This window comes from Accipiter gentilis, chromosome 34 (assembly GCF_929443795.1).
Source record: "Accipiter gentilis chromosome 34, bAccGen1.1, whole genome shotgun sequence".
Classification (NCBI taxonomy): domain Eukaryota; kingdom Metazoa; phylum Chordata; class Aves; order Accipitriformes; family Accipitridae; genus Astur; species Astur gentilis.
The window spans coordinates 13,407,940-13,422,863 of NC_064913.1; the positions used below are offsets into that span (position 1 = coordinate 13,407,940).

At 39.4% G+C, this 14,924-nt stretch overlaps 1 protein-coding gene across 3 annotated transcripts in view; it reads right to left on the bottom strand.

Annotated features, from left to right (window-relative positions):
• FGD6 (FYVE, RhoGEF and PH domain containing 6) overlaps window positions 1-14,924 on the bottom strand; it is a 74,511-nt gene that overhangs the window by 15,094 nt on the left and 44,493 nt on the right. For all 3 annotated transcript variants that reach the window (XR_007504625.1, XR_007504624.1, XM_049792121.1), the window contains exons 9-14: window positions 10,248-10,298; window positions 7,101-7,159; window positions 6,915-6,986; window positions 6,339-6,407; window positions 4,635-4,718; window positions 3,400-3,479 (exon numbers count right to left, since the gene is read on the bottom strand). Coding sequence is in view for 1 of the 3 variants with exons in the window: in XM_049792121.1 (XP_049648078.1) it covers window positions 3,400-3,479; window positions 4,635-4,718; window positions 6,339-6,407; window positions 6,915-6,986; window positions 7,101-7,159; window positions 10,248-10,298 (415 nt within the window). In the remaining 2 variants the exon portion in view is untranslated. The remainder of the gene's footprint in view (window positions 1-3,399; window positions 3,480-4,634; window positions 4,719-6,338; window positions 6,408-6,914; window positions 6,987-7,100; window positions 7,160-10,247; window positions 10,299-14,924) is intronic.

Here is a 14,924-nt window from a genome sequence, read left to right on the forward strand (position 1 = left end):
CTGAAACTACATTAAATAATTAAATTTAAAGTTGGCACAGTTTTGGGAGACTAAGCATCCCCCGATCACATGGGGATTGCTACATATGGAGCTGCTTGCAGGATGAGCTACATGGCTTACGCCCTAATATTTCACTAGGGAGCTCGCACTTGGTAGGTTTGCTAGTGCTAGCCTTTAGGGTTGTTTACAGTCCTTCAGAATTTAAGAGTAAAGGCAGTGCCATCGGCAACTGAATTGATGTAATGCTTTGCCGCAGCAGAATAGGCAGCGTTTCTTCTGCTGTCACTCCCAGCCCTCCCCACCAGCTGCACAGCCCTACCGCTTCCCTCGCCGCAGGTCCACTATTTGTTGCATCCTTTCACAAGGAATTCTCTTTACTACAGTTGCAGGGTTTTCTTAGGTTTTTTTAAGAGTAGTATTATTTTTTATTTATTCAAGATGTAACAAAACAGTAGAAAACTTCAAACGGACTGCAGAGCCCCAGCAATTGTTATCACTGGCAAATGCGTGTGCTACAGGCACAGGTCACAGCTGCCCAATGGAGCTAAGCAGGTAGGTGATCCCAGGAGGGCTCACACAAGTATATCCCTCTTGTTCCCAGGATCAGAGCCTTAGGGTACCTCTCCCAGCTGAGCTAGTCTTGCAGGATCTATCCTTACGTTAGGGAGGCGATGCAGCTATGTCTGCCTGGGGTGGCTGTTTGCTAGCCGCATTGAAGGGGACGGGGCCAGCTGGCCTCAGGCCACGTCAGGCTGGCATGGCTATTGTTTTCAGGACCAAAGCTTTACTTCTGTACAGCCCTGTATGGGTGCAGATGTGCTAACTTGTTTCTCTGATTAAGAGATTTCTAGCACAATACTGCATTGTACCATGTAAAACGACACACATTCCTACAGTTATCCCAGGAAAATTGAAACCTCAACCCAGACTAGATAAAGCAGAATACTAATGCAGTCAGTAAAACTAAACCTGAAGTGACAAAGACTCTTGTCTCAGCATTTATCTGTAGTTCTGTTATTAACTGGCTTTTTTATTACCAGAAATTTTTCACCAGCTTAATTGCTCCACTCCCTGTCTCTGCCCCCAGGATCATTTCAGAATCTCTTCTTTGGTGTACTCTCCACATAATGCTTATTATTTGAAAAAACACAGAGGCAAAATTTGTCTCCAATGTGTGTAAAATTAATTTGAACAGTTTTGTAATTAAGATTTTTACCACATAGGAGCCAAGAAGCTGTTAGAATGAGGCATCAATAAAAAGGAAGATGCAGTCTGTATTGGCAAGATACTGATTCTCTTCACATCCAGGATATTTATTAAGAGGAACAACAGAATTATTATATACTATTATAATTCATTGGGAAAAGATATATGCAAGCACCTATTGCTAGTAGTTTTTCCAATTGTTTCCCTCCTACACCACAACAGACCCAGGCCTCGCTTACAGACAGATAACAACCCGAAAATCCTCATTTACACCTGGGGCCCCCAGCACCTCCTTCATCCCAAGCAAATGCAACCTCCCTTTGCCACTCTTGTGTAACTTGGGGCTCTTGCCCACACATAGCTTCCAGCAAGGGTAAAAATAACAGAGCTGAATGCTCTCCAAAGATGCAAGATCAACAACACTAAAAAAGAAAGAGCAAATCAGAGCCGCTTTAGTTGGTAACATGAGGGTAATTCTAGTGATCTCAAGGTCAAGACAAAAGCATGTCACAAACTGCCCAATATGATGAGAATGTTATATATAGGGGTTTTCTCCTAAGGACCAACATGTATTTCACAGGAGTTGCTTTTAATCTACCATTTAATCAATTCCTCAGAAAGACAAGTCTATCCTTTTTGTGGAAACAGGTAGGTTGTATTTCAAGATGATAATCTTTTCACAAGTTCCAATGATTTTTTACAATTTTTTAAAATGACTGAATTAAAAGTGAAATGCTGTTTCAAGTCAAGCAGAAGTAAATCCACATTGCCTACTGCAATCCCATAAATGTCTTCATGTGTCTGTGCGACATCCAGTCACCAAGGCACCTAAGCAGCACGGACCTGCTCGTATTATACTGGAGCAGAATCATACCCTAAACTGTGAAATGCATCTCTGCTTCCCCAACGTGCAGAAGAACCATAAGAAACGTTTACATTTGTTGAAAAAATACAAAAATATTCCTTTAAAGTCTGTTTTTGTAAATAATTACTGCTCAGACAACTGAGCTACTTCCTTTGGCTACTTTGACAAGGTTAACCTTGGTCTACCTCTCAGCTAGAGATAGTGCTATCTTTGTGCAGACATCCTCATGTTGGTATTTACAAGGTCACACAAAAAGAAGCGGTCTGCCCTTGCTCAGCTTTGCTAAACAAAAGAGAAAACATGTCTGTCTTCATTAGTATCAGCACTGTCACAAATGTCAGAACACATAAAACTCCAACTCAAACACAGTAAAAACAACAATCCACAAAAGCAGGCCTTTGCTAAAGGCATCTGGGTGAAGGTAGACCAGAGCTGCCCTGGTTTAGTGGCCATGTATCCTTCTGCTGCTACATGGAGAATTTGGTTTTCTGGTAAAGACAAGCACCATTCCAGTAATAGCTGCCATTTCCATAATTTCAGGTTCACTGAGATTAATTTCTTGTTTCAATTACACTGTTATTTTAGCTAGAAGACCATGATGACTTCCAGTTTGTATCAGTTGCCAATAATGATACCAAAATTTTTTGTCACACTTCACATCCTGTCCTGTTAACGCACTGACAGAGCATATCAGTAACTTTGGAAGAACAAAAAAATACTGAGAAGCAAAGCATAAGATTAACTAAATTTAAACAATTTTAATTCTTGTTCCTCTCAATGAAAGGCACTGAGAGGATAATATTTCAATTTGCTTGAAGTTTCTGAAGGTGTAGCTAAGCTGAAAAGGAGGAACCAAGCAAGAGTTTTATTCACTCTGATTAACAGTCAACTGTCTTGAGGACAGCAGAATCCCCACCAGCTGCAGCCTTAAGCCCAAATTGCTCAAATACCAGCCACATTTACTATAGCTTTTGTGCTTCTATCCATCACTTCACAATGGGCAGTTTTCCTTACAGGGTGAACTGCATTAAAGACTACAAATTCAGATGGTATCTGTGAAACTTACTACATGTGACCAGGTTTCAATACTGCTGGCCCATTTAAAAATAAACTTAAATTTTCAAAATCAGATTTTGAATGTGAGCAAAAGTAAATTAGAACAAAGCCTACCTTATTTCCAGAAACCCATCTGTCATTCCCTCTAGTCTGTAATTACTCTAGCCAAGGGTAACTTTTCATTACATAAGTACAAAATAAGCTGTAAAAAGCTTATGTGGTCTGTTTGAAATCACATGGTTTTTAAATCATTATTCATTTGTAAGACTTACCTTGCTGAAAGAATGAAGGATCTCTCTACGCTTTCAATGTTCAGTTCATTCTGATATGCTTCCTGGGTTGGCTTTTTAACCTTCAGTTGAGAGAAAACTTGACATTCAAACTGAAATGGTACTTTAATACTTGCTTTAGTTTTCTCTTTTAGTTTTCTTATTGCAGAAGGGGTATATTGGAGCAAAAAAATCTCAAAGGTAGGAGATCATACACCAGTCCAGAGGGCCCAGCTACCCTAAAATTACATGCAGCCGACCATTTTATTTCACTGTGGTCCCATACAAACACCAGAGACATAGAGGGGAATGAAGCTCAAGAGCTGTCAGACACCTCCCACCGTGTTTCAACATGCCCAGGCCCATAGCCCTCTAAGTACCTCCTGCAACTGGGCAAAAAAAGGGGCTGCTGCAGGACAAGATTTAGCTCACTGGTGTACCCCAGAGTGGGCACCTGCCCCATACCCCCAAGGGCTGGACCACCTGGCTGATCCTTCTGAGCTACCAAGTTTCAAACATAAGGAGGTTTAAATGTTAAGAGAGGTTTTGAGTCACCACCAGGCATCTGCAGGCAGAAGAGATTTTGCAGCTCTGCCTGCGAAAGCCTGGACCCGAGCACCAGGTCTGCACTGCAGCTGGAGTCGGTGCTCTTCTCTGACAGCACCAGAAACAAGTTATTTAACTCCCCAGGCGACGGTTTGTTGTTCCCACTGTCGTGTCAGAGACCGTGTCAATATATGGCGTGCATGTCCCTTATCACTACCCAGAGGGGCTCAGGGCATAAGTCTGATGCTTTTCACAAAGGCTCAGAAACAAAAGCTGTATATTCCCTCACAGTTAGGAGGTCTCTGTAAACCATGGAGATTTGATCCACCAGAAGCTTGACAGGCAGAGATGCCTAATCTATGGCTGTGGGCATTAAAAAGCAGTTACAAGGCAAAAGTGAGGCAGTCTAAACAAAATACAACACAAGAAATAAGTAGGCAGACTATTTCAGAGTAGGATGATAGTGGATGAATGGAGGTGAGATGCTCCTGTGGCAACAGAGTTTTTTAGGAAAACCTAGACAGCAATCCCACAGGCCATATTATGCAAGAAACGTTAAGCCTGTAGAATTGCTCTGAAACATAAGCATCTTTAATATCTCTTTCCAACAGTAAACATACTTCTGTTTTGAAAATTTGAAGGCCTGAGTTTAAACAGATTTGGAGAAAGACTCATTTTAACAAGTGACTCACCTTCATTCCAGCCAACGACAGCATGTTGTTGAGTTTATACATCCCTGACTGAACTGGAGTAGTATACAACAGGGCATCATTGAACTGTAATATAGAAGCAAAGCTTTTTAATAACTAAATATTCTTTAGAGATGGATAATTTCAGATGCATTTTATGGGAAGTATAAAACTCATACAGCACTGAGATCAACTGTCCAGAAAAGCATCTTCTACTTCCTATTATTCCACTTAGAACCCCCAGAACATTTTAATGTACGAATTTAGATAACAATAGGTGTCTATTTATATCCTCCTTGGGTAAATATACATTTGGCACATGAGTAAACAGTGCATGGATGTCAACAAACAGGCTGTCAAAAAGGACAAAAATGTTTCTCGGTACACAGCTATATATATAACAAACTACTTTAAAAGGATAGTAGAATTAACAATTCAAACAAAGCAAAACATTCCAGAAACTCGGAGATAGCAGAATTAAGATTAGCAATTTATGATTATAAGGAGAAACTTATCCATATGTACCATGTGAATTTTACCAGTTTAAATGTGCATCTACTGTTTATTTCCTGTTCTACCAGACTTGGCTTCATTCACTGTACTTACTGAGCAGCTATTAAGATTTTTTTTTCTTTTCTGTGTTGTTCAACACATGGATTCAGACTTCATTTACTGCACATAAACAGACCAGAAAACTGAACTGCCTCATACGTTTTTGCTATGAGGTTCTTTGCAAACTAACCAAGTGATTCACGAGCCTTATTAAATCTTCACAACATGATCAATGGATTAAAAAAATCACTGCTTAAGTGTCTAAAGGTATAAACACTATCTTGCACCTTTTATATCTTAAGAAAAACACAAAACAACAAACCACCACCCAGAAAACAAAACAAAGAAAAACCAAGCTAGAGCCACTCAAATTAGCAACATCTGATTTGGGAGGTCCAGCTCGAGATAGCACCAGATTTTTGAGACCATTACCTTAACTGATATCATTTGCAGTTATCTCAGTGCTTTATATGCTACACAATATCCCCAGGCACTTGGAAGCTTAGAATCATACTCCATGGCTGCCCAGGGAAATCTTTATTCATACTAGAGTAACTACAAGACAGATTTCAGCCAGGACTGTGGACCAATAATGCCACAAATTACACACAGCAACAGTTGCTTTACTATCTAAATAGAAGAGACAAACAAAAGGTTCAAGTGGAAACAGAAACTTCAGGGATGCACAGACGTTTTAAAACAAAACAGCAGCAGAGACAGGAAGAGAACCCTGCACTTAACTTCCAGCCCAGCGCTCCGCTCAGGATGCAAGCAGGCTCGTGCCAGGGAAGGAGAGAGGAGGGAGGGAGGGAAGGCTGCAATAGCAGGGGCAGTGGTGTAGGTTTTAAGATCTGGTACGGCTAAGGTGGATGGAGTAACTGTATTAAGTTTTCACACTACCACAGGTAAGGCCTTCTCATAAAAGCACTCAAATTTTAAATGAGCATTGTTCAAAACAGTACATTTTAGTGAGAAACCGTTTTCTATTAAAATTAGCGCATAAGCAACAAATGATCTCTCTAAATTAGAGTTGAGCAAGTAGAACAGCAACAATTGGTCATTTTTTCCACTAACTGAAGTTATTAGTTACTTATGTTTGCAGTGTAATGTTTCAACCACTTAAAATTACACACAGCAACATACATGGCATCTTACCAGAAAAAACATTCGTGGCTGCATGACCTTCCGGGACAGCTTCATCAGTGTTCCCTCTTTGAGAAAGACCTAGCAGATTAAAACAAACTATTCAAAACCTAGCTTTTCAGGGCACAAGCCATACAAATGAGCTGACTTTTTCATCATCATTATTATTATGATTATTATTACTATTACTGCACTAGAAGTGCTTCAGAAGTTTGGGGACTCGAGGTTCCCTTTCTGAGAAAGGCTGAACAGCCTTAGGTTTCTCTAAAAGTGAGTGTGAATGACTGCATTACAGTTTTCCATGCTACACTTGAAACCATGGCAAATACAAGGTTAAGCTTGAGGAATAAAACCTGCCTGCAAGATTTGGCAAGGAACGATATTCTACAAATCGTAAGTTTTCATCAGATAAATGTCTAAAAAAACCTCACACATATGGAGAGGCAGTATTCATTTGACTGTCAGAACTGAATAATTAAGTGATGGACTGTTTTTCTTCTTGGTATATGCCACCTTCAGTACTTTGCTTGCATATCATCTGTGCTGCACTTTCACTGCAATCTGCTGAATGCCACCTGGAGGACCTACCCTTCCTGGCTGTACAATCTCGTGGTGTCCATTTAAACTGTACTGAATCTGCATGAGTTTCTGAAAGTTATCCTACAGGAAGAAAAAGCCAAAGGTAAGTAATTGCCCTTGCATCCATGACTTTAAAAAAAAAAAAAAAGACAGAAAAAGCTTTAATCAACGAGGTTCATAAGTCAAAATACTCACTCCCTGCTTCATGATGTCATTGGCATGGTTTGCAACTTCTATGACAACAGCTAGAGCATCTGAAGGATGAAGAAATGATGCTTTGGTTATACAGACTAGTTAGCATTGGTATTATGTAAAGCACAGGTACAACATTGCCCTTCCACATCACACCAAGATTCAAGGACCTGATTGTACAGTCACTGCATTCAGGAGCACTTCCCATAGGTCCCAGAGTCTTTGGATCATGGTTTAATAAGTGTACCCTAGCAAGTCATTGCTTTAACCAACAGCATCAATCATTTCTTACAGCTGATCAAAACAGTCCACAAGCAAAATTAAATTCTAGTTTCTCACACAAAGAATTACTTTAATTTCAGTGTCTCTACTTACAGCAGAAAAGTTAACAACATTTTAACTGAGACTACATAGATTGAGTTTTTTTGATTTTACACAACTGCCTCCAGTGCCAATCATGGAAGACTACCTAGAAAAATTATCTTTGCAATTTCTTTCTTCTGCCTTTAGTTTTGCTGCACCTCAAGATAACAGTATAAATTTCAAATTTCTAAATTTTAAACTTTTAATACCAGAAGGGAAAAAAAAAAAAAATCTCTGAAAGAGAAGAGTTACCAAAGATGAGGGATTTTTATTAAGTACTGCTATTTAATAACTAGCAACCCAGGTGTAATATATGCTAAGGTGTAACTGCAAGAGGGGGTTACATAAAAGGGTTGCGTAAATTACTGAACAGTGAGCATATACAAGACAGAACCCATCCAACAATCTTATCCAAACCCCTGTAATTTACTTAAGTAGAAAAAAACCAAAACCAACTCATTCAATTGAAAGCTAGAGCAACTGCTCTGATAAAATGTAGTCTCTAAAGCAATTAGCACTTTCTGAGTAATTGAAGTGCAGTCAGGCACTCCAAATAAAGGAACTACATTAGCTTAAAAGTCCACAGAGAAGCCTACCAAACCAGGTAAAACTGAAGCCTTGGTGGGTTTTTTTTCCCCCAGATAATCATTAGAGTATTAGTACTGTAGAATGTATAGACTTCCCTTATTGTTCAGTTCATATTCAGAAAGAAAGCATGTTAAAAAATACAGCTTTCTGAACCAAAGCCATATAAGAAACTAAACTGAGGTGCAAACAAAAAGCTCCTAAGCTAATCTAAGGAGGATTTTTGTTCAAGATTTTAATGAACCAAAGCAATGCAAGCACAGGAGTCAAAGAGTTAAAAGGCATAGCGCATATCAAGCATTTGATCAAAATTTAAGTTTAGATATAGATGTCACGATGTCAGCTGAGCCTGCTGAAAAATAGCTGGTGGTCTCCTAGTAGGAAATGTTGGAGCTGCTCCAGCCAAAACACTGCCCAGCTCTCATCCGCTTGAAAGAAAATGAAGGGAAATTTAGCTAATTCATGAAGACAGGAATGAGTACCTGAATTTTGTTACACTTTTCTTCATCTATCAGCTATTATATCTATTAAAAACTTAGAATTTTACTCACTGACTTCAAGATAGATTGAAGAATGTTAGAGAAAATTTGCTGGTTATTGAAGGGAAAGTTCCAGGATCTCAGGGCTACTTATAAAGCCAAGACTAAACAAATCTAAACAACAACATAAAAAAAATCTATAGGGTCAATGTCCATAAACAAAGTGGTTTTTGGCAGGGAAGAGCATTCCAATTCTTATACCACTTAGCTGGAGTAATGTATTCAAATGAAGGTCATCAGGAAGAATTGTGTTATTTGGGGTTTTTTCCAAGAATACTAACCATAACCAAACCTAGTCTTCCCCCCCACCAATGGAATTTAACTACTAAGCAAAGTCAGAACTAATTTAAGCTTAATGAACACAAGAAAGATCTTCATGAGTAAATATTAGATTTTCTTTTCTTACCCAGTTTCAAAAGTAGACTATCAAACATGTTAAATGCATAAAATTAACAGTTATTGTTATAACTAAGCTTCTGCTTTTACCTTTGATGTATGAAGGGAGAGAAAAATACTGTGGAAGGTACAACTACAAAATCCTTAAAAGCTGGAGCAATCACAAGAAAATGTAAAGTAAAATATATATTTAAGGAGCTCACTTTTCAAGTGGTCAATTATTTAATATGCAGTGCAAGAATTAGTTTGTTCACAACCATAAGAAGTGCCAGACAAACTTTTCTATGTCTTTAAAGAGTCATAATTTAAAATATTTTTGGCTTATATTTTCAATGTACTAAAACAAATACATCTAAATGTCCTAAGAGAAATATTTACTCATAAATTTTACAGTACTGTATCAGCAAACAAAGCTATTAGAAAGCAAACTTGGCTCAGTGCATTGAAGGCACTCATTTATTGCAGTCCCATCAACTACATTTGCACAACCCTCCTAAAGGTAAAGGGCTTGCACAAATGTCACTAAAGAGACTGAAATAAGTGACAGGGGCTCATGCAAATGAAATGGAAGCATTGACTGGGAGCATTTTTAGTACCGCTGAGGCACACACATGGAAGAAGGAAACAGTCTGAACGTGCATCGCATTGCTACACTTGAGTTAAACCAGCTTAATCCCAAACCACCATGAAACATGTAGTCCTGTCCTTTTCCATCACCAACTATTCCTTCTCATTTCCTCTTATCTCCTTTCCCCCCACATGCAGAAATTGTGGAAGTCACTTGTGTTTGTGCAACTTGTGACAAGTCAAACTGGAGAGCTTCTCAGGTGAAATATAACCCAGATCAGCTCCTTGATCTTGTTCAATCCCACCACGCAAACACTTGCCCTAGCACAAAGAGAGAAACGGAGGCCAGAAAGGCTCATAGCTGGGGGAGAGCAGCTAGTAGACCAGACTGCCTATCATGAAAGGTCTACACATGCAAGGACTGTCTCTTTCAATAGCAGTGCCCAAAATACCTGCTTTAGCTGCCTGTGGAACTTCACTCTTATCTCTTGGTTTCAATTCAAGGGTGAGCTGATACGACTGTCAGCTCCAAACTTTTTTGAAACACAAGTTTGCAGTCTTTCAGTATCTCTGCTGAGAAACTTAGAACTAAATAGAAAACATTTCTATTACTGGCTTAGCATTTTGCATGCATTTAAAATTTAGAAACATTATCATATGTACATAAGCTGGGATTTCTTTAATCTAAAGAGACATTTACCTTGAGTATCTCTATAGTCTGCAGATTCTTCTAAAAGATTCTTTAAATAATCTGTATAAAGAAAAAAATAATATAGATAGTTTTGTTAAAGAAATAAACAGCACTAGAAAATAATAAAAACCCGGCTTTTTTCTGGAAACCTGCTTTTCAAGCAGATCTATGCCACAAAGGTCTACTACTAAATCTTTTAAATGTCAAAGTAATAACAAAAGGAAAACTAGCATTTCCATAATGTAAGTATATCATGATATCTTGCTCAGGTAAGAGAAGGTTATTGAAGCAGTGGCTTTCTCCGAAGACAAACGAGACGTTGTATATACTATTCCAAAACAAGCAAGTGAAAAATAAGTACATACTTGCAATCATTTACATTTAAGCCAATGCAAAAAATGTTGAAGATTATAGGTATTTGCCTGAGCACCTAACTTGTCTATAGGAGCTAAGAAAAAAGTAGTCCATAATAAAAGATCTGATTATGATTAATATTTTTCAGTAATAAAAGTATTATACATACCCCCCCCCATGTTCAAATAGGCATTTTTGGTTTTCAATTATAAATTTAGTTCCTCAACCACGAGATGGCACCCTCAATCCATTAAAGTCTTGGTAGTTTTAAAATCTATTTTACTTAGCTAAAATTAACTCCAAATGTACGACTATACAAGAAAACATCCCCCTCGAGTTTCCATTCCCTGGTCAAGTGTCAAGTTCACCAAAAAGTACAATATCCTGTCAAAAATTAATATATACCCTCAGTAAAAAGCCAACCATCTATTCCCTACAAGCTACAGCTTTGAACTGCTTAAAATTGAATGAAACCAAACCAGAAACTTTCAAAGAAATGTACATGTTAGATTGGCAATATCAACAAATACTGATTTATAATTACGTTTTAAATGAGGTGTTAAGATTCTGGCAGATCTACCGAAAACTAATCATATGTGATCTAGCAAGCATTCAATTTTAGCTTCACGGTTGTACAAGTTTCATGTAGGAGTGAAATAGTTCAACTCCCATATGCTTGCCCTACCCAAATTCATCCTTTTACTCAAGAAGGATCAGGAGCCAATTGTTCCTGCCTTCATAAGATGTCTTGCTTCATGCATGCCCCTCAGAGACTGCTCAGTGTATTGTAATCTTTTCCTTATGCAAAAGAAAAAAAAAAAAGGAATTATGAAACATGTTTCTGCAGTAGAAATGCTACAGAGTGAGAAATCTTGTCACAGTTAATGAAAGCTTTGAGAAAAACAGAACTACGGGAAGAGAAATATTTGGCACTGTACTTTTATTTTTTTGGCAAAGACCTAAGGGAGGATCCAAGAGAGAAGCATGAAGAGCAGGTTGAGGTGAAGGAAGAGGAACTGGCTGGGGTCTCCTGCAGGGAAGCAGGGAGGGAGCGCTGGGAGGTCTGGCTGGGCCACAGGAACACCCACAGCTTTCTGCTCTCCTCCAAGTTTTGTCTGATCATTAGCAGGCGCTGGGCAATGTGTGATCTTTTAAGACACGTCTGACATGGCACCAAAACCTCTCGAGCTGAACTCCATAAATCTTGCATCCTTCACATCCCTCAGGATCTTGTGCTGTAGTAGCTACCAGACGTTCCAGTGCAATATTTAGGTGGGCACATATTCCATTAAAAACAAAGTTCATCTTGCTTCACCTCAGGTTATGCTGGTAAGGGGGGGGGGGGGGGGGGGGGGGGGGGAATCAACAGGAGGTATTTTGAAAGGAACTGAGAAGAGTTCACATTGGTTTTAACTTGATTTAACCTGGAGGAACCTGTCACACATAGGACACCAGCCGCCCCCTCCTGCCCTGCCTGCCGAGGGGACGGACGGGTGCTCTCTCAAGTCGGAGCTGTGCCGTACTGCCCAGGCAGAGCACTCTTGGGGTTCCACCATAAAACAAACCAGTTAAAGCTTTACAATTGCGACTCCATCTTCATCAGGGCCAGCACAAAGACTCCTGTGGGCACCTCCCAGTAGAGAATGAGTCCTTACAGCTTATACAGAAATACCAGTTTATTAAAGCTGCCAACCCCACACTCACCTCTACAGACTGGGAACAAGAGGTGAGGTGGGTCTAAGTGACTCATCTGCAAATGTACTGCTGGCACTCTAAGAAACTGTCCTTAGTACATGGAAACATCCAATTTAATACCCAAAGTAATTGCACTGGAGACTTAAAACCAGAAACCCAACATGGGAACTGGTTCTTGGCATATTTGTGCTTTTATGACATGTTCCCCAAAACAACAACACTTTACATGACTCAAAAACATTTTTTTGGATGGGTATATTCTAGCATTTTAAATCATATCATCAGTGAGTAGAAGAGGGGGAATTAGAGATTTTAACATAACTGCATTCATTTAAAATTCTGTATTTAAAAAGGCAGGCAGCTTTTGCATTACAAAACTGAAGGAGTCAATATCTTGCTACTGTAAAATCCTGAAAGTGATAATTACATAATTTTCATCTTAATACTATGTATATCTGGTAAGTGGACCTCAGTTCATAGCTAAAACTCAGCTTCAGAGAAGCATCAGAACAGATATTTTTAGTCTCTTCTGTGAATACACACTGGAAATCTTGTGCTTGCAACAACTTTCTGGAGGTACTGGCTTAAACTATATAGACAAGTAGATTTTACAGACATGAATAACACTACAGTAAAAATTTAGCAAAAAAATTCCTAGATAAAATAAATACGGAAGTCGAATATTAAGGTGGAACAGTATCTCCAGTCTTTGCCAAAAAAATTTTCCCCTCTGAAATGTGCTTTAGCTGTTCAGACTAAGATCTTAAGCATACCTTCAGAAAGGCAGACTTAGAAATTAAAATTCTTAACTCTGCTGGATACCCCACAACACAACAAAAATCAATACAAAAGCACACAAGTACTGTTTCTGTGAGGAACAAAATTTCCTTATGCCCTACTTCTACCTGACAGCAGCCAGCAATTCTGTCTTAAGTTAAAGCAATCATTCCCCAACATGTAATTGGCCTTAAGTCTGACAACTCTATTTCCAACCTGCAAAGGAGCAGCGTGCTCGAAGGCTGATTTTTCATCCCTCTCAGCCTCCCCTCACTATATCCCAGTAAAGGATAATAAAAGACTCTCTCTGCAAACCTTATGTTGAGAAAAAGAGAAAGGCTTATCCTGTGGCAATGAAGTGCCTGTTTGTGTTGTACAGTCTCAAGTCATCTACTCAAATCAGAGGTTTTTGGGAGAAGAGAATCACCTCTCCTTCATTTCTACTGGAAATCAGAGGCCTCTAATTAACCTCCCCCAAACCCCATCTAATATTTGCAGTAGAGAGCTGGGGGCCAGCATGTGGGGAAGTGGAAGTTCTCTTGCTGGACTGCAGAAGCTGTATAATTAAACAGCTGAGCTGTGCCTCTCCTTGGCTGATTTATGAGTCCACCTGCTCCTGCCTTTGTTAGCACAAAAGTAACTCCACTTCAAAGCACAGCAACAATCTCGTGATGTGACCGTGTAGCAGCAGGTTACCAGTACAAAGCTGTCCCACTGACACAGAACATCTAAATCGGAAGAAATCCCTGCTGACTCAGGCCTAGCAGCTTCATTTCCCGGATTATTTTTGCTCCTCTGCTCTCACCCGCTGCCCCCTCCTCCCTTGCCCACAGATCCCCTGTCTTCAGCCTGGGCAGCTGCTGCATCACTGCATCACGCCCACTGCAACAATAGATCCAAATATTCTGTGTGTCCTCCAAAGGTTTTGCAGCACAAGTTTATATAGAGATTGCTCAATATTACACAGAGCTGCTGGGAGGTAACAGAGCAGACGGGTCATCCACAGAGATATGGAAGAGTGGGATTCTCGGTGAGAACAGAAATGCATGGTAGCTTGAACAGATTGAAAATGAAACAGATCCAAAATAACACTCCCCAGCCCCAGTATAATTAAACTCTTAGTCTGACCTCTTTTATTGCTCCCATAGAACACGAAAAAATTACTTTTCTAAATCAGCAGCCAGCATTGCGATCCCATTCCTGTCCATAGCATTTGCAACCCTATTTAAAGCTGGGCAGCCACAGTAAGGTCTGCAGACTGGGGACACCCACAGCAACCCCCCTATCACCACAGAATGAGTTTTTTTCAGGTCTAAAACAGCCTGTCCCAGCTGCAATGACAGTTAATGATCACAAGGAATTCCCATTCAACATTTGAGTTTTGTTTCAGTGCCATTCATCCCTGACATCTCTTGCTTTGCTGTGTATATTGACAATGGCATCTACTCCATCCTGATCCTCTGTTCAACCTTTTTAATTAAAACCTTCGAACTTCTCCAAAGCGCTGCTGATTTCAGAGTGTATAACAAGCCTCTACCATGCTCTAAGTCAGTATCTTTTTAAAATAAAGCAAATTCCCCAAATGCCGTTTTATGGTTTGATTTCATCAATTAAGGGTCACCAAGATTTTCCCCTATAAAGTAGTCCAATTAATAAGGGGGTTTCAACCTTTTTTCCACACCTGTGACTTTAATGAGATGATTAAAATGAAAACAGTCAATGTTAATAACTTGGTAACTGCTGTATAACACTTAAGTCTGTACCTCCCACAGCATCACTAGTCTAAGTACTTGCTGGGGAAATGCCAACAAGCAGCTACAGAGCCAAAAAAAAAGGTCACAGAGCATTTTATTTTGCAGT